Here is a 25,443-nt window from a genome sequence, read left to right as displayed (position 1 = left end):
CCAAAGTATCCTGGAGTGACTTATCCTTTGGAGTGCCTCTCTCCTCTTCTCTCTCTCTCTCTCAGTAGAGACCAGACACCTAATTTTAGCTGGTTAAATGCAGAGCAGAGGAATCCCACCCACATACTCATATGTATCTGTTTCTGCAGGCGGGATGTTCCTCGGCCAGCCTCTCACCCAGCTGGGTGTTGTCCGGCCACGTCACCACCACTGCAAGCTCATAACCTCAAACAGTAAGATCTAGTTCAACTGTAGGCACAGAACAAGATGGGAAAAAGTCCTCAGAAGTGGTAAAGAAATGACTTCATAAGAAAAAGGAGCTTTTACCAGCACTGCATTCATGACAACGCTCTGGAACAGACTGAATGCTGCAAAATATCATGTTAAATAAATCATCCTCTGATCCAGCTGCATCATGAGACTATAAGGCTTGAAGAAAATATTAAATCTACAGATTGTGCCTGATGTTTTATTATTCCTGCGTAGTATTTTGATAATGCCATACATCTAAATCCATTTTAGAATTAGACACATTTCCTTCCCGGAATGCCATATAAACTGAGAAAAGTAAAGCAACAAAAAAACAGAGATAAGGAAAAGTTACCTATAGTCTGATTATCAGGAAAAAGTATCACAGAAACATTTTGGGGATACATAAGATTTTAAGTGGTATCTGATGAAGGGCATGCGGCATTCCAAACAAACAGGCACGAGTGTAATGTACAAGCAATGAAACCAGCAAAGGGAAGAAAAGAGTAACACGGGTAATTGAAGTAGTAAGAGGAGATCAGAAAAGACCAAAAAAAGGGCAGGCAAGAATTAACACGGAACTGTAATTTTATGCAGTAATATACAAGAAATCACTAACAGGAGCGAAAGTAGGAAGATAAAAGTGATGATAAGCAGGATGAGATAGCCCAGCATTTTGAGAAAGAAAATTAAAAAGAGAAAAAAATATTGTAACAATGAGGATTGAGCAGAAGCAGTTAGCAAGACAGAAGAGATCTAAAGCACTGCCTTCTGGAATATCTGAGCAGAAACTGTGTCAGCAATAACAAACTAATCACTGCGTGTTAATAACAATGCGATTACTCTGTAGAACTCTGTATGTCAAATCTCACTGTAAAGGGGTGTTAACTTGCAACAAGCTGAAAAACAAAAAGAGAAGCCAACTTCAAATTCAAATTCACTGGTAAGAAGTTTTAAAACAAGTAGGATAAGAAATCTGGCAAAAAAAGGATAAAAAAGATGCTCTGAAGAGGATCTACAGAAGTTGCTGAAACAACTGAAGGGTCCTGTGGAAGGAAAGGCAGGTGAGCACAAACACAAAACCTTCAAATCATCCCAGTGGAGGAAGCCAAGCAGGTAAAGGAGGAAAAACTGATTCAAACTACTGGGAAGGCAGCAGAAAGAAGTGAGACTTTTCCTCAGCGGAAAAAGGTTATTAGAAATCGGGGTCAAGGCCATTTAGGTAGCACGAAGGAGGATACACATCAGATGGAGGGAAGTGATGGAAAGGCTGGTAGTAAGCAGCATGTTTGGTAATTCCAAGCAGCGAGGACATGTAGAAGAGATTAACAGTGAAGAATAGCAGGTGAATCCCATGGCTGAGGAAAAAGGGAGTTTGTGAGAGTAAGTCAAGAATTTTGAGCAGTAATTAATCAGCACAGTGGATTAGACTATACAGTTTATATTAAACTATACAGCTTGTGCCTTACCTAATTTTGAGAAGAACTTTATGAACATGAATGTATTTTCCGTCCACTAGAAACTTCAGGTCTGCAGTTTCAGGGTTGTCAAACTCCTTCTTTAGTGACTGGGCTACTGTTAGATGGTCATCAGGTTCTAGAATAAAAAGGGGAATCGCTAGTAAGTAGTAGGTAATACAAGTATCTCTCATGCTATGGGTATCTGTCAGCAATTAACACTCTTAATAAAGATGACCTCTCTTTTAGGTTAGCAAAAAGCCCCAGCAGACTACACGTTCATTCTAAACCCCCCCTGAAAAGCAAATAAAGAGCAGCTTTCTTCAGTCCTTACTAGTTTCCTACTCAAAACAAATGCCCCTATTAAAAAAGAAGTCTCACTCCTCTAACTATTCTATATAAGGCCAGAAAAAAAATTTTAACAGTCTCAGAAGTTTAGTGCTGCATGTGATAGCAAATGCTATCAGTCGTTACTGGGTGAATGATCCTCAATGAAAAATGTTAGTTATTACAAGATACCCCAAAGGTCATTAAAAAATCACAGTTTTCTAAAATTCCATGAGGAAACATTATCTTACAGCAGAAATAAAGCTATTACATCACCAACATACTGGTGGGCAGGGAAACTGCCCAGTTCAGTATCCCTAAAGGTAGATACCAACAGTCACGAGTCTATTCAAAAAGTGTTTTCCCTGGAGTTACGGTGTTAGAAGCACTCTGTGTGAATGTCTGCATATTCCTGTTTGTGTCATATGTATGTATATCCCATTGTTCATTGGATTCCGGGTAAAAGGATTGAGGGAGGGGGAGCAATCCAATGTAATGGTAATAAAAAATCCTTCTGAAATAATGATACTGCAAAAAACTTCGTTAGTTCTTATTTTGTACAATGTGGCTTATTTATTCAGACCTCTGCTATCCAAATAAGTAACAATTTTAACAAGCAATGCAAAGCTGGAGCTCTTCCTCAAAGTTAACTGGCAATTCAGATGTCCACCAATACACATCTCCAGAAGACTTCTACAGCTTCTACTTCTACAGGCCAACTGAACAGAGTGGGGTTCAGCTACGAAATTCTTAGAGGGAAAACAGATGCTTCTATTTGTTACAGCAGTCAAAGGGGAACCAGAGGAGGGTTATGAAGAGGCAGTTTGCACTGACAAGGCACAAAGCCAAGAAAACTCTTAAGCAGTCAGTGCCGAGAATTGTAACAGAAACGTTAGAACTGCCACAAGCAGAGAATGAATGGGAACGCCTGGGTGTGGAAGCACCAGAATCCAACAGGCAGAGAAGGGCATGGCAGATGTCCGTGGCACCTAGTTCAGCAGGTGTTAAGATCCTAGGATGCAGCTGCCTGATGATTCTCACCACACGCAGGTCAGGAGACGAACGAGTGAGTCTGTCAGTTCTGACGACTCACCAAGGTGGGACAGGCTGAGGAGACCAGACACCTTCAGCGTGCAAAAAGGCACATCCAAAACCAGCAGTCACCTAACCAACGGGAATCCAGGAGACGTGACAAGGGGCCTGACAGCCAGAGCCCTTTATCCTGTGTATCTTTATCATTAGCAGCCCTGGCTCAGACCACCAGAATACACATTTTAGTGCCAGGAATCTGGACAGACCCCTGGGCACATAATGCGGGTTTGAAAGCGCATCTGAAATTAGTTTTGTTTAAAAATAAAACAACCTTTTCCTCCTGTAAGGTTCAAACCTTGTGCTTTGGTACCGTGTTGCTAATGTATCGCAACACTATTTCCAAAGGGCCCAAGAAGACAAGGTTAAAAAAAAAAAAAAACAAAAATAAAAGGAGCTGCTACAGTCAAAATCACCCCCAAGGTGCGAAGCAGTGCGAGGAGGCGGGGTGTATCCTTCAGGGTGACCATGAAGGTGGGGATAAAAGCTGTGTTGGGAAATAGTTACAAATGTAGACCTAACCACATTGTCTCAAAGAGAGTGAATATCTGTGAGTATTAATGAGCAACATGCTTATTAATAAATGGGTTACTTGGAAGTCTTCAGCATAGAGGTGGTAATTACGTGAATGATCATATATAATCCCACTCAGGCCTCTTTTAGCTGACCTATAACAGCCTTTCTGACCTAAAACAGCATTTGTAAAAGAAGATAAGAAAAGGTGAATTTGCGGAAAGAAGCACTGAAAAACTGGAACATACAGTTTCGGTCTCACTCCAGCAGTTGTCTGTGAGGAATGAAATAAGAAAAGAGGCAGGTTTTGCTTCTTGCCTTCCTCCACTCTCCTTTGAAAAATTCCTCAATACCCTGCACTAAACTGAGAAGAAATGGCAAGAGAAAAAGTGGAGGTGAAATTCCAATAGCATGAAATAGCATTTTAACCGGGCAAGAAGAGATGGATGCTGAAGAGCCCTAGAACCCTGCTAATGTACATAAGCTACATATAACTGAATTTACGATTAAGCTACATAGACTAGTAATGTCCCATTTCCTTCATAAAGTAACTAGTTCTTATGGAAGAAAAATCTGAACATGCTACTGATACTTTTATGTGGAACTTACAACCAACAAACACATATTTACATGAAGGAACCACCCCATTGCCTGGGATTTTAGTGCAGTAACACAATTTACATCCATTTAGTGGTAGGCAAATATCAGGAATATTAAGAATTTCCACAGTAATTAAGCATATACATTACAGTTCTGAACAAGCCACCCTAGAAAGCACAACTGCCTCAATCTAGAGCAAATGAGGGTCTTTGGACTGTGCCCTGAAACGTGACTTTTGGCAAAGCAGTCTCCTGAGAACAGGATTCTCCATCGAATCCTCTGGTCTCTCAAAGTTGAAATATGAGTACTGTTAACAAATTTCCTTAACCTTGGCATGCAGAAGGCACCAAGGGAGGAGAGAGTGTTCTACAATTGTCAGACAAAAGCATACAGCAACACAAAAGCAATTACAAAGGCAGTACAGAACAACACCAAGAGTCTCATCTTTGATTAGGTCAGCAAAGCCAGTAAGTTTAACAGCAACCAATACGAAACTGAATTTGTAGCTGAAGAATGAGCTCGCTGTTAGACAATGCTATATACTTAACTCTTGCTAGTCAAGGCCAGCAAAACAGAGCTTAGTGTTAATCAAATATCTGAGACCCAGCAACTTGTCTCTTCAGAAGCCCAGGTCATGATCATGTGTGAGGAGACTCTAAGTGCCTGTGGCCAATTCTGAACACAGGAATTTGACTCCTCAATTCTTAGTAGTCTACTTAAGGGCATCACAGAAAGCTTCAGGGTTCCTAAACGTTTTGCACGGCTCCCTCAGGTCTCCAAACTCAAACTCAGCTTCTCCACCTGTGGCCACTGTACAGTATCATTCAGTGGTTACACAAAAAAAAAAAACCTCCCCAAACCCAAGGCATTTCCCCACACGTCCATAAAACAGATAATCATTTAGCACTGCCATCAGGCCTTAGCAATTGCTACAATTCCATATTACCATTTATAGATACGTAATATATGACTATGACTATGCTTCTCAGCATAAATTTTTGCAAGAAACTAAGTCTAGGCTTCAAACGCACACAACTGTTTTTATGCTCTAATGATTCTATTTAGAAGATGTCAAAACAAAAAAATATTTAAGCTCACCTACGGATAGAAGCCTCCACATAACGGCAGGGGTAGCAAAGCAAGCAAACACATCGTCAGTGCAGGCAAAGTGAGTGAGGTGGGGCAGGATCACCGACTGCCCGCGGCACTGGCCCCACATGTACACCTGGCCGCTCTGCGTCTTGGCAGCCGACGTGTGAGCAGAGTGGCAGGCTGCAATCTCTATAACTCTGGATTTACAAGCAAACAAAGAAGAAAAGCAAGTCACTCTCGTAAAAACAAAACGCAGTGAAGCAGCCCCGCTACCTCCTGTCTTTCTCTGGTGCAAAACATATTTGTAAGCATGCACGCGCTTTCAGTTGCAAGAATGCTTTCTGATCATACGTAGCAAAATTAAAAGGGCTCTCAATGTTTCTTCAAATAGTGTGCGCTCAGAAAGTTTCTCAGTGAAAAAGCACCCTGGGAGTGAGGAGACACTGTTGCAGCAGAGCGGTGTTATCTGCTGCAGCACAGGCTCCGCTGACCCCCTCGGCCCCCTCAAAGGAAGCTATGATGAGTTTCAAGTCTCTGAATGCCTTTGGTGATGCTGGGCAGTGAGGTGAGTGGCTGCATTCAGCTGAAGAAAACGGGTACTTGGAGAAGGTAAAGAAGGAAATGAGAAGGGGTTTCAAAAAACGAGAAACAACCAAGCAAAAAAAAAAAAAAAAAAATTTGCGTTTTGGCTTTTAATTGAAAGTTAATGAAAATTTTTTTCCTGCTTGCTTATTGGTAACAGTTATAAACCAGAAGTATAAGCATACTTCTTTTAATTAAAATACTGAAGTGTCATTACTCACACAACTCTATTATTACTTATGTTTAATGGACTTTCATTTTGAAAATTAAAAATTAGAACCAAACAGCACTAAGAGCTGTTTCTAAGTGTATTTTAGCTATGTTAGGCTATCTCACTAATCCTAGGATTTCAGAACTCCCACTGTGTACAACATTACACAACCCACTGTTTTGCAATCTGAACTACCACTTGTTTACTTGTTTTCCCAGCTGCCTGGGGAAAATAGCTGGGAAACAACTTGTTTAAAGCTGTATGTACAAATCTTGCAGGCTTTAGTAAGGTAATATTCTCACTGACACCAGGAATGCATGTTCTGGCCAACAGAAGGGAAAGGCAGCATAAAACATTAAAATCTGTATGAAAATGTGGTAACATTTTAACTGCAGCCAAAGCGTCTGGAAGAAAATCAGTTACATTTTAAGCAAAAGCTGGCACAGAAAGACATAGCAATGTTCAAAACCAGGCCATGTCTCATCACCACAGAGGAGCTGCCTCTGCCTTACAATAATGTACACAGACAGGAGTTTAAGAGAAACATCTCAGTTTTCTTATTATTCACAACAGGAGGCCAAAATCAAGACCTCAGTAGTAAGGAATAGATTCAAATTTCTGACCACATAGCTTTACACTAGCAATGGAAGTAACTGTGACTTACAAGAAAGTATTTAACTTGTAAAAATCTAAGCTTAATTTTCAGGCAACAGTACTGAGAAAGAACTCCTCCCTTTCTCCTGGGTTATGAGCCAGATTTAATAGCAGAAATAACACAAATTGCAGATGTCCACTCTTTTTCTATGTGTACTTCTTGTCAAAAGTAGCATATCAAAATACAATTTATATTCAGAGACGATAAGGCTTTTATTGTTGACTTCAAGCAATGAAACTACACCATGGAAGAGAAACTGCAATTCAGGCCTATAAAGTACAGTGTGAGCCGAAGCAGAAAATAGCACATTGGGGCTCAGAGCATTCAGTTTCTCTTTCACAAGGATGGTTATGGGGCAGATTCAAGCACTTTCAGTGAAAATTCTGTTCACATTTAGCAGAAGAACGAGTGCAAAAAAATTATAGGCTATTTCTTCAAAAAAACAGATTAAAAATGCCATAATTTTCTGTAGCTCTTCTGAGAGTATGCCAACTAATGTCTGACTGCAAGACTGTAAGTATTACCTGTCCTTATCCACAACAACTGTTGTAGGGTAAGACTGGTTACTTTTATTCCCAGTACCTAACTGGCCATATGAATTGGCTCCCCAGGCATAAATCTGACCTTCATCTGTTAGCACTAATGTATGTGCATAGCCACAGGCAACCTATAAGGAATAATAAAAAGAAAAATCTCATTTGTATGTAACAATAAGTTAATACAGATAGATACATGTTTTGCTATACGTTAATGTTATTGATTCTATACCAGTGTAAAAATCACAAAAACTACAAATACAGATAGGTTTATTAAAAAGGGAGACAAAGGAGATGAGGTGGCTTTGAGGAAAAAATTTACCAGTGAGGAACCCTGCCACATAATCTCAAGAGTACGGCAAAAGGATAACTAGAAATTAAGAAAGCAGGAAAGCTATATGACAAATACAAACAATATGCAGGAAAAAAAAAATGCAGAAAAGGGCAGATCATTTGCCTTGCACTGCTCTTGCTCTACAGGCAACTGCTCCAACGTGAATAGCTCACCACTATAAAAACAGGCAAGGTCTCCCCGTCTGCTCCTCTCCTCCCTGACTGCCAGCCACACAGAACTGCCCCCTCCCTGTGCCAGCCCTAGTGCTTGAATATCCACTTTACAATCTACACGTGCAGCACATGCTGCACATACAGACACACAGCGGCAAAATTACCAGCAATGGTCTTGCTCTGCATGAGTCAGTGTAACCTCTTATAGCTAGATGGCTATCAATAACCAATTTACCTTGTTCAAAACTAGCTCCCGTATCTCTCTGTGACCTGCAAAGCAGATCTACCGTAAGCACGTGCAGTCCACTGACATCCGTGAAGCATGTGATGTGCTTTAAATTAAATAAATCCCTAAGTTACTTCATGATTGGAGGTCTACAGCTTGGCATTAATCGATATTAAGCAAACGAATTGGATGGAAATAGGATCTCAGTCGAACTTACTGGAGCACTCACGCTCTCTAAACAGGAGAATAAATACAGGGGAAAATAACATCCACTTTATCATGTTATTCTCCGACAGCAATTGTTACCATCAAAGTTCCAGTCTACATCCTAGAAATCGAGTGTAAAACTATGTAATTAAATAGGTTTATGTGAAAAGTAACTTCCCCAAATAAATCTGATAGGATCCAGACTTCAAAACACACCTGTAAATTTTCACTAGGTTACAAACCCAATCCTTTCTAGCAGAATCTGTCATTTTCTTGACAGTACCCTCTATTTTGGATAAATCCATTAAAAACTTTCAGTATCAGTTCTGCAGTTACTTTAAGTATTCCCTATCGGTCAAAAGAAGTTCTGGGTTTGCTAGTTACACTGATGGCAGCCCAGCTATTTGGTGAAGTATAATAACCACCCAAGATCAAGACTAACCACGGAACCGTACAACCACGGAATCAAACTACTGACCAAAAGCAGTTGCAGACAATTTGTTCAGACTCTAAACACCAGTTAGTCACTGTGGCTGGCGTGCAATTCTAATAGTGATATTCAGCCTGCCAGCAAGACAAAATGCTAAACTGCAGCCTTTCCCCATAAGACCGGGGTTAATGAAGAACAGGGTAGCCTAAGAAGACTTTTTTATTTACTAAAATAACAGGATTTTTTTTTTTTTTAATTAAGTTTCACAGGATAAAAAAGCCCAAACATTTCTAATGCCCTAGTCCTCTTGAAGTAAAACCCTGACCTCACTGAAGTCAATGGCAAAATTCCCACTGAACTCCCCAGGTTCACTGTTTCTCCCCTACCGGCAGAGATCTGCTTGAAGACACATGTTCTTATTCCGATAAATGGCATTTTAAATAAAGAGATAAAGGATTAGCTCTTCTAAACGTAGAAGATGCCTTAGCACATTTTCAGCTGTGGATAAAGGGCCTGACATGGAGCATCACACGCGCACGTACCCGCTGCACACGAATGCCTTGCAAGGCTGCTATTCGGCACGGCGTTGGCTGATTGCCGCTGCTGCCCAGCCCAAGCTGCCCGTTCCCGTTGTAACCCCAGACATAGACCTTAAAAACAGAGACAGGGGTTTTAACTGTTTGCTACTGCCTACTCCTTCTGAAAGCTATGTAACTACTTCAGAGTCACAGGGACCATTTTCTGCAGTACTTCCTGTCCCCACACCTTAGGATCTGTACTTTACATGTAGACACACGCAAGCACACACGCATATATACATACCTATATAAATGTACATATATACATACAGACAGACACACACATGTATCACATATATACATACCTACATAAACATACATATATACATATGTTCTTATATACACACACCTGTATATGTTTTTCCGTACCAGAAATTTTGGATGCTGCTTCCGTTTAAAATACCAACTGCATGCTCATCTAAAATTCTAAACCCCCGCATTCATGTTGCTGTTTAAGAGTTAGATGATATAAGACTACAAAATTTTAATATGAAGAGTGGAAAATAAGTGATTCAGACGGCTGTTTCCCAGCACAGAACAAATTCAGCATGAATACTTCAATTTTACAAAGAGCTAATTTCTCATTCAAAAACCCTCTCACTGAAAATAAAACACAGTAAAACAAGTATAAACTGGAAAACATGACAAACAGTTTGAGTAGGCTGTTAACAGCTTTCTGCTGAACGTAAGAAAAAGGGAAAATACTGAGCTCTGAAAATTTCAGTGACATATGTTCTACCGCAAACAATCAATAGCTACTTAGGTCTAAACTGAAATGCTTGGCGCAGTGGAGCTAGAGAGGATGCAGGCTGCCCAAAATCTTCAGCTCATATGAACTAAACCAACAAGAATGCTACAACCCCTTCATATCTTTTGTATGAGCATGAAAAAAATGAGAGGGATTCAAGGGGTACTGCAATAGTACAAATATATGCACTGTACTTTTATTTTTCTGTTTTCTCTTGAGATAAAGTGTGCATATATGAGCAATGAAAATTAAAACAGTATTCACTGATTATTCTCACATTCTTGATACTTATGACTCTAGCACAGACAACAATTTATTTTTCTATGAACGCTAAAGACAGCAGTGGGATAACGTATTAATCAGCACTTTCATTGTTGCTAGAATATAATACCAGCTTTAAAAAAAAAATCAGTAAATCGGTGAGACAAGCTTAGCTATCTTTACACAGAGAAAATGAAGCTAGCATGAAATGCTAAGTATACGTATATAAATTCAGTATGATTTAATCCCCAAATCTGTAAAAATCTCCTGACCTACATAATGCTATTTTTACTTCAAAACTGTATTTTCAATTAAATTTGAAATGTGATACTTGAATTCGTTCAATTCAAAGCCAACTTCAATACTTGATACAAAGTAAAAGCTGTTAAATTTTATGGGTAATCTCATAAACCAAAAAGTCATAAAGCAAACGTTAGTGACCAATTTTCCCTGTGGCACTCTACTTCCTTTCTAAAGAAGAAACCATAATCAGCATGGATAGGAAGATGTGCTTAAGTATGTCAGAATGTGCAGGAGAATTTGTGACAAAGGTTTTTATAAGCAGCAAAAAGAGGGGGATTTGAGGTAGCCTGGACAGGTATACTCGGTTTCTCAGCAGTAGCTCTTGGTTTGAAATTATCTACATTCCATAATATTACATACAACAAAATTCAGTCAGAAAACTCACTTAAAGTCTCTTACCTCTCCATTTTCCACCACAGCCATAGAACACATTTGTCCACAAGCTATATTAACTACTATTTTATTCTGTAGGCAGCTGGTAACTCTTCGAGGAATTGGTTGGTTAGCTGTTGAACCAGATCCAACTTGGCCTGAGTTATTATAGCCCCACGTGTACACCTGTCGTGAGTGAATTGTCATAAAAGAACACTACATAACATACAGTTCAAAGTACATATTCAAGAGAAGAAAAGTTATATGCATAAAAAATTATATTTTGAGTTCAGGTGGATGTAATCTTTTAAGGATCTAGGCAGACATATAGGCGTACAATTTAACTGTTTCTGTCAAAAATATGCCACTCACAGTATTTACATATTCCATCCTTTTACATTCCTCCAATCAAAACATGACAGTTGCATGAATGCTGGAAGAATTCGTTGCTAGTCTTCCAGAACCCAAAGTAGAATGGCTAACTGGACACAAATGGCACCTCAAAGTAATTGACAGAAAACTTACTTTGGTGGTTAGAACTCCTTAAGTGAATGTGATTTATATGAATGTCAGCTTTAACACCTTTAAGCATTTGGAGTACAGCATAGGAAGGAACTGGCTGTCCTCTACAAAGAAACTGTAATTTCTTATTACAAGCAGATGTGGCACAAAAATCAAAGTGCTGCATGCACTTCAAAGCAGCTAGACCCTAACACGTTTTCCATTTTTATCAAACATTTGTGTTGCATCAGCACTGTGAGGATAGCAAGAAGCAAGGTCTAATGCTCGGTCTAATGCTCTAGGTGCAGAATGTTTTCCTGTTTCTCACATACACAAATTTCATTAAGAGAAAAGAGAGATTTATTCCAGCTATTCTCACCTCTCCATCAGATGTTAACACCATAGAATGATGAGAGCCACAGGCAACTTCAATGACTTTCTTGTTCACCAAGTTAGTAGAGACTTGACAGGGAATGAAACCATGATTTGTTGTACCATTGCCCAACTGACTATAGGCATTATGACCCCATGTATACACTTCTCCTTCTATAATAAAAATGTAAAAAGCTAGTTTAAAATCTCTGTTCTTCCAATGAGTACGTAACATAAGATTACAAACTGAAAAGTCAAATTATGTAACAATATATATATACACACACACTTAAATATGTATACGTGCCCTTTGGGGCTCTTATGCCCATGGACATACCAATGCTACCTCCACACAGAGTTGACCACAAATCTAAGACAATCTTAGTAAAAGAAATCATATAGCTAAAACAAAGGAGATAGTGCAATACAGAAAAGAAAAGGATGAGATGACTGTCAGGAGTACCCGTTTCAATTTCTCTGTAACTGATCATCAATCAAAATTTCTTGTCTGTGTTCTGTTTCCCACTCTGGAAAATTCAAATAACAAGTTTTCATTCCCTTACAATATACATGATGATGCTGGTAAGAAAAAGTTATTATTACTTATTTATAAACATCCTATTCTTTACTTATTATTTAAACATACTAGTCATATCTTGTATTTTGAGAAACATGCTAGTAAAATTAAGAATGCAAGAAATGTCTGACTGGGTTAGACTGATGGTCCACCTAGTACAAAATTCTGTCTCCAACTGACAATAGAAAAAAGCTGCTGTTTAAAGGAAACATAAGCCTGGTCACTTTCTGCAGCTCCCAAGCATTTACAATCACTAGAGTACAGGTATTACCACATACCTCTCTGATCCTCTTTAACGTACATATATTGGCCCATTATCCATGAAGCTAACACCTTTTTACCCTCATTTTCTTTCATCTGTTTTAAATGAAGTGTCCTCTAGTTAGAGTAGTGCAGGACTCGGAGAATATCTGTCCTCCATTCACCTTGTCTATCACCATCATCATTTTCTAAACCTAAATTACACCATTGTTACAGGAGAGCTAGGTTTGACATACAACTCTATCGGGTTTCTAATGAGGTCACCAAAGTCCTTGTCCCTAGGAAGGGTTCCCTCCAAACTACAAAGGCAAAATGTGCTACACTAAACCAGTATTTCTCAACAGGTTAAATCTAATGACTTTACCCTGTCAAAAGCAAACAACCTCCTCTTCTTCCACCAACATGAGAATACAAATTTCAGTAAACAGGTGAAACAGCCACATAGAAACATACAACATAAACTGGAAATTACAGTCATTAACATAAGAATTGTGAAATATGTAAGGGCAGTCTGAAAGGTAGCTTAAAGAGGCTGTGCTAAACGGAAATTATTAATGCAAATGTAGTTATGAGTAAAAATCAGCAAGGATCAGTTCTGAACCTGTTCTTCTGCAATATTTCAGTTCATCATCTGGGTAAGGAGTATGAGCATGTCAGTGAGATCTGCCAGCAACAAAGCTCAGAAGAATACAGAGACATCTATACAAAGCTTCCAGAATGGTTTATGCTGAAGACGGAAGAAAATGGTGGAATGTAATTAAATATAAAGAACAGTCATACATTTACAAAACAATTCCCCTCACCTACCTTTAGTCATCTAATCTAGGCTACTCAAGAAGATTTATTCTCGTTAATGGAGGGAAAGAGACAAATTTTAACATCATCAGTCGGGCTCTAACAGAGACTCTACTGGGAACACAACATCAGTCATTTGTCATTGATAATAATGTCCTTGATTATGAACAGAAGGGCCACTACCACGATGTGGATAATAGAGTGTCAACGAGACAACAGAAAAGGCTGACAGGCAATTTAACTGGTCTTTTAAGCACATCCAAAAGGAAGTACAGGAGGGAAAAGATGCATTTTAGCTAAAGGGCATCGTTGTCACAAAAACATATGGACATAATGTAACCACTAATGCATTTCAAAAGCAATCAGAAGCTACAAACTTAACTGCAAAGTGAAAAAAAAAAAAAAACAAACCTCCCAAAAGTAGTAACAACATCAAAGCAGAGCATGAAAAACTTTTGAAAAGAAATAGCTATGAACAGAGCTAGCTGACATGTCATGGTCACTAATGAAAATATGTTGTACTTGATAGCCCAGAACATCTATCTCAATTGCTCTCTTACGTTACCAGCACAGACCTTTCACACCTGCTGGAGAAATTAAAGATGTATCTGAAAAGCAATATTCAGATCATACTTTACCTTCTGTAGCAAGAACAACATGAGGGCCACTTCCATAACTCAGACAGGCTATCTTTTTGCCACACAGAGAATCTAACCTCCTTGGTTCAATAGTGCTCTGCATGTCACCTGTTCCCAAACACCCACTGCAGTTCATGCCAAGCACAAAAACCTGTTATGAAAGAATCACAGAATCATAATTTAGGTTGGAATGGAAGATCTCCAAAGGTCAACTAGTCCAACCCGCTACTCATAGGTCTAAACGGATCAGTTGACTCAAGGCCATGTCCAGTTGAGTCTTGAACAGCTCCAAGGAAAAGATCTCACACCCCCTCCAGGATTTAACCATTCCCATCAGGATTTTTTTCTCCTAATATTGAATCAGAAGTTTCTATATTCCAGACTGGGTCATTGCTTCTCACCCTGTTACTGTGCTCCTCCAAGAAACGTCTAACTCCATTGTCTCTTAATCCTCTGATTGTGGCAGGAAGCCATTAATTTGAATTGAGAATATTTTAGTAGCAATCAAAATGATCAGGCATTTTTGTACGCAACTTTTTCTAGGTATACTATCCTAGTACTTGCTTTCAGAATAACTTGATACAGAAATGACTAAATATGACATATTCATGCACACTCTTGGACAATTACCTCATCATTTTCAGTTGCATACAACACTTCATTACCAGCACTGCCAAACACACAGGCTTGACGAATTAACCTGAGCTCTTCTTGGGAACAGAGAGAAAAAATTGGCCATTTCCCAACATCCAGCATCTTCAGAGCTGACAGTAATGTTGCCTCCAAGACCTGGTATTATAAAAAATGATATCAAATACCTAGACAGAGAGAAATGTTTACCTTGGCACAGTAAAAAGTAAAAAATTTAGAGAAACACCACCATCTCCTTTTTCAAACACAAACCAGTATTTCAATTCTAGAAAAATACTTACAGGGTGGCCATTAAAATAAACAAATATAATATATCATGATCCAGAAAGGAAGGATCTATACGCATGGAGAAAAATACAATCTAAGAAGTTAAATGGTGAGGTCATATTTGCACTATATTCACACAACGTAACTCCTAGCTTATATAATTCACTGTACAGGATTCTAATACAAACTGTAAAGTATACATTCAAAACTTGAAAATAATTTGTGGCTTTTTGTCTGGTGTTAAAGTTACTGTTAAAAGAAGAAACCATAAAAAAAAATCTGCCCAAGAATATACTAATCTTTGAAAAATACAAAGATTTGTTTTCATTAATTGAAAATGGAAATTAAGAAAACTTGAGAAACTTTTTCCTTTCTCCTTTACTTCTGAAATTTATTTCTGTGTTTCAACAACTGTTGAATCTTTGGAAAATTCCTAAGAATATGTGCATTTTATGCAAGTAGACATATAATACAAGAAAAAAAGATAATGGAACATTTTCCAGCTTATCAAAGGACAAATGACAAGTTTATAGTTAAAGGAAAAAAACACGGATCTCTCCAGACATTTAAACCAGCCAAGCTAATGTCTGAACCTTGAGCAGCATTTCTACTGCTTTAGTATAGCATAAATCAGAAAAATGTTGCAGTATCAAAATTTAGTAGCAAATTTCGCATGGGGCATGCATCAAATTTTCTTGACTGAAATTAAAACAGGCTCTGGACATGAAAGAAAAGTAGCATTGCTTGCCAGATCAGAAAGTAAATAAGAATAGATTTTGCCTGTCACAGGTGTTACGTAGTTTACCACGTAACAGTGAGGACTGCGCCCTTAGTTTATTTCCAGCAAGTAGCTGACTTACAAAATGATCTGTTATAGAACATAATATTTTCTACCTCTGACTGAAACAAAGACGTGAATAAATTCTAGTCTGTAGTTTGAAGCACACTGTGTTAGTCATAAAGATACTGCTTTCTTGATTAGTATCACTTAGTATGAAAAAACATACACAGAAACATAAATAACATTTGAAACTAAAGAAATAATCCCTAAATTAATCCTGATTTAAAGTCTTTAAACAAACAGCAGTTAATCACACATTTCCTTATAATATACTCCTGAGGAAGGAAAAGGAGGGCTGGTCATCTTCCCTAAAGAAAAGCTGTGGCTTTGATCACACCAGTTCTTTCCCCACCTCCTCATACCAACTAACTGACCAATTTCAGCCAAATTTGCAAACGAAAGGGAAGTAAGATTCTGCTGACACAAGCCATTTGGCAGTCGGCAGCTGGACAATCGGACACGTATGGTATGAAATAACTCTGCAAGCAAGTAGGTCCAAGCTAGTCCTAGTAAATGCTGTCCTCCCTGACACAGCAGGGTTATAAGAGACAAAGGCCATGAATCCACATGGAATCAGGCTTAATTCATCCGCTGTTCACAGAACAATTTGGTTTATGTCAAGAAGTTAGCATTAATTCGATGGAGGATTTTAGGCACTTTTAAAACATGATAGTGAACAGCGAAAGCATCACAGACTAGTCTTCCAGTTGCATCAACAAAACTGCATCCCGCTTTTGCTCAAAACTGATGAAACCCAGGGTTCAAAAGGACAGTCAGGGTGTCCTTCAACTGTACAGATTCCCTTACTGGAGTAACATACTGGTTTCTTTAAAATGTGGGCTCTAAATTCCAAGTGCACAGTGGGTCAGAATCCATTCATCTTAAATAGAAAAGTTTTCTTCTGTAACCTCCTTCTACAAAGCACTCGTGTTCCACCCTCATAATTACCAGGTTAAAAAAAAACCCAAACTGTAGGATTTTTTAACACTAAAATAATACACTGAAGGAAAAAACCCAAACTACTACTATAGAAAGCACCCAAGGAAACACTTGCGATACTGATTTTTTTTGAAAGAAGGATCAACAAACTTTATCAGATTAAAAAATATTCATAATCTAAATCCTGTCTCTGGAATTATTAGTTTCATTCAACTCAGTGAGAGACATTCTCTCACCTTTCAAGATTTTCTCCCCTCCCAGACTTCTCCAATCTATTTTGTCCCAAAACTATGAAAAACAGCTTGAACTATCAGCCTGCCAATATTTATGTCCTGTAAGTGATCCGTTCCTTCATTATATTGCACAAAGTCATGAAAGACAAAGTTAGACCGGAATTTGAGATTTCATATGGTCCAGCTACCTATGCCAAAGGTGTATCAGTTATGCCTCAAGAACTCCTAAAAATTCTACACTTCATTTGACCTCAGCAATCAGTCTGAAAGCTGGTTATTCAGTTTTATTTGTCACACAGATCATCTTAAAAGGCATCACCATTAAGCTCAAAATCTGAATGATGTTTCATTAAGTTCTACATGCAGTGTTCAAAGAAAATAAAAAAGAAAAATAGAAGGAAGCTTTTGACCCAAATTATGCTACAAAATTTAATTCTAACAAGTTCATGTTGTTGAAACATTAGGCTGGAACATGTAACCTCAGAACTTAATATTAAATTAAACTAGCCTTGTAAGCCAAAGAAGCAATTCAACCTAATTAAAATTAATATATTGTTCTAATATTTTATGGATCACATAAGCAGTATTTCTTTTGCTGGTATCATTTTTTCTACCCATAGCTTTGGTTTTCTGTTTATCTTGAAAGCTACTAGCATGTACTAAGCTACTGCTAAATAGAGCAAAGCTTCTTCCTTTTGAGTAGAGCAGTACGGAATTCTCAATACAAATTCACACTCTAACCTTGACACTGACTTCTCGAGAAGGAGGAGGTTCATCCTCCATATGGATTTGTGCTTGTGTCCCCCTGCAGAGAGAGAATTGTGGTTAAAATCACCATATCATACTGCTGCAACAATACTTAATGGAACTATACACAGTATTAAGTCAGAACTATTTGCTTCTCTGGGCTGAGAAAACAAGAAACACAAAGCTCAGTCAATTTTGGTTTTATATTCAACTACACAGTGATCAGTTAGACAGATTCTGCTCTTCTGTATTCTTACCTAAAACAACTGTTGGCCAAAACAATTTATTTAAAATACGTAGTAAAATTAATCAGACTGTGATTAGAAAGGAAGAAGTTACATTAAACACAATACTCCAATGTCTTTTTATTGCAGTAAAAACAAATTCAGAACCTTGCTGACCTAATTTTTCAAGGCATTTCTTTCTGCAAAGAAAAAGCACACTGGTCCGAGCTTTCTGTTTCTGGCTTAAGCCTTCAGAGGCTCTTACTTGTTCCATTCTGAAAACCAATGTTAGAAAAACGTTTGGGTCTTCTCCAATTTACTGAGAGCTGTTAAAATACTTACTCTGTTTCAGAAAATATTGCCAACCCTGTAAATTACTTGTATAATTTCTATGACGTACATTATCAATAGAAATAGATTTTCAGATCAGTTGTTTCTTCACAAACAAACATGCACAGCTCTGCTATCCTTACGTTATTTCCTAACACAAGGCCATGCAACTCCACTTTCAGTAAAACTGCAAAAAGGAGTAAGCAGCTCTTAAGCTGTGCAGGCTTCTTTTACTCAACAAGTGAGAAAGCTGTGCACATCATTTTCTTTGAGGTACACTGGTTCAGCCAATGTCAAAAATCTGTTTACTTTTCACATCAAATTAATGGTCTGTAAAATTCTGACTACAGGCAGAATAACATCCAACAAACAAGAAGCTACCATTTTACTCAGTTCATTTTCAGAGGAATACCACTTTAAAAGAAGTATCAAATCTAGCTTTATAAAACTACCTAACTTACTACTAAACACGCCTCTTAAATCCAACTTCACGCTGTAAGACCTAGGCCAAGGATACAGAATACATGAGATTCAGATTATTTAAATATTATAAATGTTAATGATTTAACAAATACGATTTAACTTCCTGAATAAACAAAATTATTTTTATTTACCTAAAACAAATAAAAACCCAAACAATTGCTGCAGCTCAACTGTACTTAATATGCACACTGTTAAGCTTCTGCTTTAACAAACCCCACAAAATTACATACACAGTGTATTTTATACACGTAGTTTGAGACATTAAATGATAAATTCAGCTCATGTGTGAAAGTCTAGCTACTCTCACCTCCATGTTGACTTTGAGCTTAAGGCTCGAACACACAACCAAACTGGAAAAACTTGAAGTAATATTCCCTTTCAGCTAGGGAGGACTAAAGGGCTGATTCAGGCGGCCACACATTAGCACCTACTGCTATTTGAGATGACCCGCAGTAGCACCGACACCACACAGTGCTGGCAGATATAATACAGGACCTATAGGTTAACCATGCCATGCTGGAGCAGCATCTAAGAACCAAATGGCACCAGACAGTTACGCATGAACATCTGAACAGAACCCTGAATAAGCACATGTAGCTATTTACCATGCTTTACAACCTAACAGGTGCTTGTTAAGCTCTTGCTGTTAAGCAATTTGTTACTTTCTTATTTTCTTCAACATATTTGTTCAAACAACAAGAACGCAACCAATTGATTTTGTGTACATTACCTGTATTTACACTACAAACAACTCTCCCAATTAAGGCTGTCTCCCAATTTGAGTCTGGTCGGCAGCCAACCACCACGAAGCCACTCTCTCTCCCTTCTCTTCCAGCAATAAGAAGGGACAGAGAGCCAGGCTTGGGGTTAGAGATAGGACTGGGATGGGGAAACAAGACCCCGGCCTTCTTCAGGCACAATCACCTTGATCATTCAGGTGGAAGCCACTGGCCACAAATCGGTGTCTGTTCCACCATAGATCTCCATGGGTGGCAGGGGGGGCCGCCCTGCCGTCTCCCCACAGGATACAGGGGGGTCTCTGCTCCGGCACACCTCCCCCCTCCTTTCTTCCTCCGTTCCTCCACTGACCTTGGTGTTCATGCAGCTGCAGCAACTCCTCCTCACCAGTCCCACTGCCCGTCACCACGTCCCTTCTTAAATACGTTATCGCAGAGGCGCAGCTGATGGGCTCAGTTTTGGTGCAGAAGTGGAGCTGACTTGGAGCTGGGGGAGCTTCGAGAAGCTTCTCACAGGGGGACACCCCTATAGCCCCCTCCCCTGCCACCAAAAAACTCCACCACTCACTCAAACCCAGGACAAGGCCTTTGGTATGACCACAGTCTGAGCAGAACTGTATTACTGAACTGCAGCTCTAAAACATTTTCTTTCCAGTATGTGAGTGGTCCTACTGTGAAACTGATTATCAAGGCTATCCAGTATTTTGCAGCATTAATTTCCAGTACTCCCTAGCAATGCTGATACGTTACCCACTTCTTGGCGATCCTTAGCCTACATTCAGGCCACAGGGCTGACGTCCCCCAGGAGAATAACTATTAACGATGAATTTTCTAATTTAAATAAATATAGGATTCTGTATTTCCTTCCTAAAGCCATTTGATACATAACTGATTCCCATGATTCTTCAAGTTCTACTATTTCAATTCAATTGCTTCTGTTTAGACAAAAGCATAATTTGACTTTAAAAGCAGTTTGTTAGTATAAAGAAAGATATGGTAGGATCTCACTGCCTCAGTTACCTAATAAAAGGTTCTCCAGCTCACTACTTTTCAGAGTCCCACAAACACACTGGAAGTTTAGCCCTAGCTTTTCAAGAACTAAGATCACTTACATGTCCTCACAACTCAAAAGTTATAACATAACATGTCTTATCTCATATGTAACTAAGTGAAAATTACCCTGCAACTCCATTCTTCAAGCTGTTCTGCAAACATAGACAACTTATTTCTGAGCAGCCCCACAGGAGTACACGGGACAGCTCAAATCACATCAGCTTATTCTTATATTCAAATTCATGTATTATAATAAAAGTACATATTGATTGCCACATGTCTGCACCTGCAAAAGTGTTCTTTCTAAAAACCTGTAATTGATTTAAGAGTACATAGTCACCCTGGGATCCTGAAAATAAAGACAGACCAAAAAAAAAAAACAACAAACCCACGTTATTAAGCCTGTCTAAAATCATTTTTATCTGTATAAATTTAAAATACAAGTGATGATTCATATTTGCCTACTTGTAGGAATTTTCCCTCCAGAAAAATAACCATTGTATATACATAGTGAAGCAAAGAAAAAAACAGCATTTTCATCAAAAATTGAAAGATAAAAACCTGTATGTTTGAAAACTTCAGGTACAGAAGAAAAATACACCTGAGCTATTTAAGACAAGCTACTGGGGTTGTTCAGCTACTAAATCTTGTAATATGAACATAACTGCCCAGAAACATTACTTTAAAATAGCTAGCCACTACATTTAAAGAAAAATAAAAATGCAGTAGTTACTTTAGAAAGTCAAACAGGTAAGCAAGAAATATTTCTCATGTATTAAAACTTTATATACATTTTCACTAGCTGTGTTTCCAAAACAAATTCTGAAGTGCAGATCTAAAGGAGAAAACTTCATTGTTTAAATGTCCTTTTCTTAAGGAAGTGCGCAGCATTTTAATACAAAAATATTTATATTACTTAGCTGGAGTCCAAGTACAATTATGAATCTGCACAGTAGACTCCAGCAGTTTGAGTTTAGGTCTTGGAATTTGGAAGTTCTGACCCTGGTTTTGGTCCAACCATGACAGGTCTTTGGGTAAGGCACATATGCTCCTGCAGTACAGATAAGATTGAGCTGACCAACACAAGTACTAGCTCTAATAGCCAAATTCTATTAGCAGTCTAAGGCCACTTAATCCTTAATATTTAAAGAGGTTCACTGACTCATTTGAATGTAAACATTCTTGCAGACTGTCTCTCTAGGAACTTGGCAAGCAAACAAAATTTTTCAGAACTCCACTTAGTATTTCCTCCCACGTAATTTGAGCGTTTATGAATCTCATCTGCTGAATCAAAGGTCTGTCCGGAGCTTCTTCCCCAAGGACTCTAACCACAGGCTTAGGAAAGATTAGGAGGAAGAAGTCACAGAAAAAAGGGACTTCCTGACACCTTTAGGAAAGGAACCCAACCTTCTCTGATATTCTTGATTTCTCAGCAGTTTCCTACCAGAGTAGTCATGAAATGATGTTAACTTGTCCAAGAGATCTTGCAGGAGAGGACAGACCAGTAATATTGTCAACAGTTATTCCAATTCAACAGGTCATGTTCCCTTTCTAGGAAGACTATTTTAAAAATTACCTTCCTTCTTCATGAAATGTCACTAGTGCTATGCTGACAATAAATTGATGGAAGTCATCTTGTCATACATGCTTCCATTGATGCAGCACTTTCCATTACCAAGAAACTACAGACCTTAAGAAACAGTAAGTGGTTGTTTGAAAAACTGCTAAGTCCAACTAAAGCATAGCCTTCTCTTCTTCCCTTTTTGCTTCTTGACACCAGACTGTGACTTCTCGCTCCCGAAGACAAGCTCCACTGGCTGCCTCCTAACTGTAAGAGCAAATCTACATGCAGTTTAGAGGCTAGATCCAAGAAACTCTGAAAGACTTGAGTATTTAGTCTGAAAGATTGATACCCTTGGCCTTGCAAGGTTGGTAGCTGCTACAGAAATTTCTAATTGAAATGATCTGAGATAAGGCAGATTTATTGTCTCAGTCTCCAGAGACAAAACTAACAAAAAACATCTTGGCAGACGTCACTTCTCTTTTGGCATGACACCCAGTTCCACTTGCTGGCTTCATGGATGAACCTCCAGCATGACCCCACCAAAGTTTTCCGAGGTTCATCTACATGCAGTATGCTGTACTGGAGCTAGATGCTTGAAATCTATTTGCAGAGGCCTTTTTCTCAGCAACGTCATCACCCCCAAAAAGAAAGCGGTTGGCAAGAATCAAAGCAGTGAAAGATAAGAAGCAAAAAACACACAGAAGAGACCGTGGGCACATGAAAAGCAAGGAAGATAGCAGCAGTACTGTTCTGCTACCCATGCTTAGCATCAACCTTCACTGCAGGTTCAGTACCGCTAGGATAAAGAGCAAATACATCAGGGAAAAGCATTTTTAAGTAAGTGAGAAACAGAGGGCGTGATTTTTCAACTCTTCAGTGGTTTAAAAATGTTAGGGTCTGGTGTGAAATTTCTGCCCTATGTGACAAAACTGCTTTGAAAAATTCTATGTAGATTCCTGGGACACCTAACCCTCACCTCCAAAAAAATCCACACCTCGGGATTTTGGGCTAGCAAGACAATTTGATTAATTTAAATTTTATAAAATCATCTAGGAATTTTTAAAGTCTTATGTGATGGCAAGACACGCTGCCCATATTATTTATCTCTCCCATTCCTATTCCAATTACTTTTTTTCCACTTAGAACTGCTGCCTATCATCATCATTGATGTAGAATGGTGTATTGTTTACCAGCAACAAGAGCAGAAGTGTCTGAAAAAATGCATCATCACCCACCAGAGGGATAAATGTTTAAAGCAGAACAAAAATTCTTTTCTCATTCTACAAACCCTACAGTCACCCTAAAAAAAATAATTTCAAAGCTTTGGCTATCCAGCTACTTGGCTGAAAAAAAAAAAAAAAAAAAAAAAAAAAAATTTAATAAAGTGACTAACAACTAATGAGAAACTATTTAACCAACTAATGAAAGCCAGAAATACAGAGACTAGAAAAAAAGTAATGAAGTTTATACTAAAATTATGCCTCTGATACACTTACTGAAATGTCAAGGTCAGCAGCTAAAAAAGCCTGATAAGGTGCCAATCAAAAAACATTTTCACTTAAACATATTTACACTTCTTTCTACAAGTGCAAAAATACCTTTTGAAGGCTATCAAGTGTTTGAGATCATGGAAACAATGCAAGAACTACCTTCAGTGCTGAAAAACATTATAGGAGGACGCTGGAGGCATTTTCACATACTTAGTGGTTTACCTCTGCAGTAAAATAAAAAAAAATATAACAAGTACTGTCTCCAAACCTTGAAGTGTAATAAAATAATCAAATATTTTGTTAGACAGTCTCTTGGGAACAGGATGTAATTCCTGTATCTAAATCTAACCTAATGTAATCTAAGGTAACCTAAATCTAACCTGAGATGCTGAAGAAAAACATTGCTTTGCATTTTTTAATGAGGCTGATCCAAGATTTTCAGAAAATTCATTTGAAAAGATCTTTCACTTTTCTTAGCCAAACTCTAAACACACTTCACTTCCCTGTAATCTGTACATACACACAAATGTAATACAACACAACAATGCAGTTGTTAGCTACTGTCTATTTTAAATGCTACATAAAATTTAATTTACCATATAACTGATTTGGTAGAATTGAAACTTATACTCATTCTTCATTTTGACCTTCCGACATGAGAGTTCGAAGAACCAACTTTAGAGAAAAAAAAAAGTATTCCAAAGCCCTGGTTTTAAAATAACTTTATTAAAAACATTCACCACGTAAAAGAGCAAAATACTTAAAAATAAAGCAATAAATATGTGAAAGAAACAGCTATTATATTTTTATAAGCTTAAAGAATCTTAGTACAGAAAATATCGAAGCTTTAAGAATTTAAGAAGCACTAACAGGTCATCAAGTTGTTCGGGATAAACTGTGTTCAAGCTTCAGATGTTAGGTGGCATTGCACTTGCATGTGGGAGCCTGACTGGACACCAGTTCAATGCCACAGGAACAGCGTGTCTGGGAAGAACCCTTCTGTTATTATGTAATCAGAAATACCATATTGCATTAACAGTAAAACAGCATGCCAATGCACGTATTTTGTTATGCCCCCTCTAAGTAGATCTGATCTAGCCTAAATTGTCAGCAGTCTGCAGTTACGTGATCCAGCCAAACGCTGAGCCACGTAGCGGGTCTGGCTGTTGGATCTTTGACCTCACAGTCTGCTCTAGCTGTTAAAGAAAAAAACATTCACAGCTCCTACAGTTCTAACCTTTAATCACTTCCTTAGTTGCCCAAAGAAGGTAATTCTAGCCTCATTTAGACTAAAAGCTTTAATTTATAAAATGTATCTGCTAAAACATTCTAAGCCTTAATAAAAAAGCTTAAACATAAGCATTATTGAACCACACCTGGCTTTCTTTTCTACATTCCTTGCTTACTTCAGTTCAGCACAGTCTTTCTGCACATTGGAGCCTTGGTCCATGATAAGGGCCCCTGACTACAGCTAAGAGGGCAACATGTTGGGTCACCAAGAGAGGAGTTTTTTCAAGATGATGCCCAGCACAGTTCCATGAATCTGGCTGTAGCTATGCTGCCCTGTAACACTGGGCACTTGCCAGAGCACTTCCCATGAACCCAGCACGCAATGCCTGGGTGGGATGGTGCAATCTCTCCCTGACACAAAGTCTGTATTTGCATAGGTATGTATAACAAACATATATCTAAAAATGCATATACTTAAAAAAATTATATATATATATATATATATATATATATATATATATAAAAATACACACACATATAACAGCTATTATATACCTGGAGCTGAGG

The 25,443-nt window shown here is 38.3% G+C and overlaps 1 protein-coding gene across 3 annotated transcripts in view; it reads right to left on the bottom strand.

Moving 5' to 3' along the window:
- The window catches only part of RCBTB2 (RCC1 and BTB domain containing protein 2), a 36,655-nt gene that overhangs the window by 8,829 nt on the left and 2,383 nt on the right, over positions 1–25,443 (bottom strand). Inside the window, exons 2-10 of one of the 3 annotated variants that reach the window (XM_033006698.2) lie at positions 17,760–17,823; positions 14,718–14,876; positions 14,088–14,238; positions 11,824–11,990; positions 10,971–11,129; positions 9,224–9,331; positions 7,300–7,442; positions 5,334–5,524; positions 1,719–1,845 (exon numbers count right to left, since the gene is read on the bottom strand). In XM_033006698.2, coding sequence (XP_032862589.1) covers positions 1,719–1,845; positions 5,334–5,524; positions 7,300–7,442; positions 9,224–9,331; positions 10,971–11,129; positions 11,824–11,990; positions 14,088–14,238; positions 14,718–14,876; positions 17,760–17,801 — 1,247 coding nt within the window. In that variant the 5' untranslated portion in view covers positions 17,802–17,823. The remainder of the gene's footprint in view (positions 1–1,718; positions 1,846–5,333; positions 5,525–7,299; positions 7,443–9,223; positions 9,332–10,970; positions 11,130–11,823; positions 11,991–14,087; positions 14,239–14,717; positions 14,877–17,759; positions 17,824–25,443) is intronic. The other 2 variants (XM_033006696.2, XM_033006697.2) reach the window with 2 other exon arrangements.

The sequence above is a fragment of the Tyto alba genome, unplaced genomic scaffold, assembly GCF_018691265.1.
Source record: "Tyto alba isolate M040663 unplaced genomic scaffold, T.alba_DEE_v4.0 Super-Scaffold_45, whole genome shotgun sequence".
Classification (NCBI taxonomy): Eukaryota; Metazoa; Chordata; class Aves; order Strigiformes; family Tytonidae; genus Tyto; species Tyto alba.
Note: the sequence above shows the minus strand (reverse complement) of the source record. Positions and strands in the feature narration are given on the sequence as shown.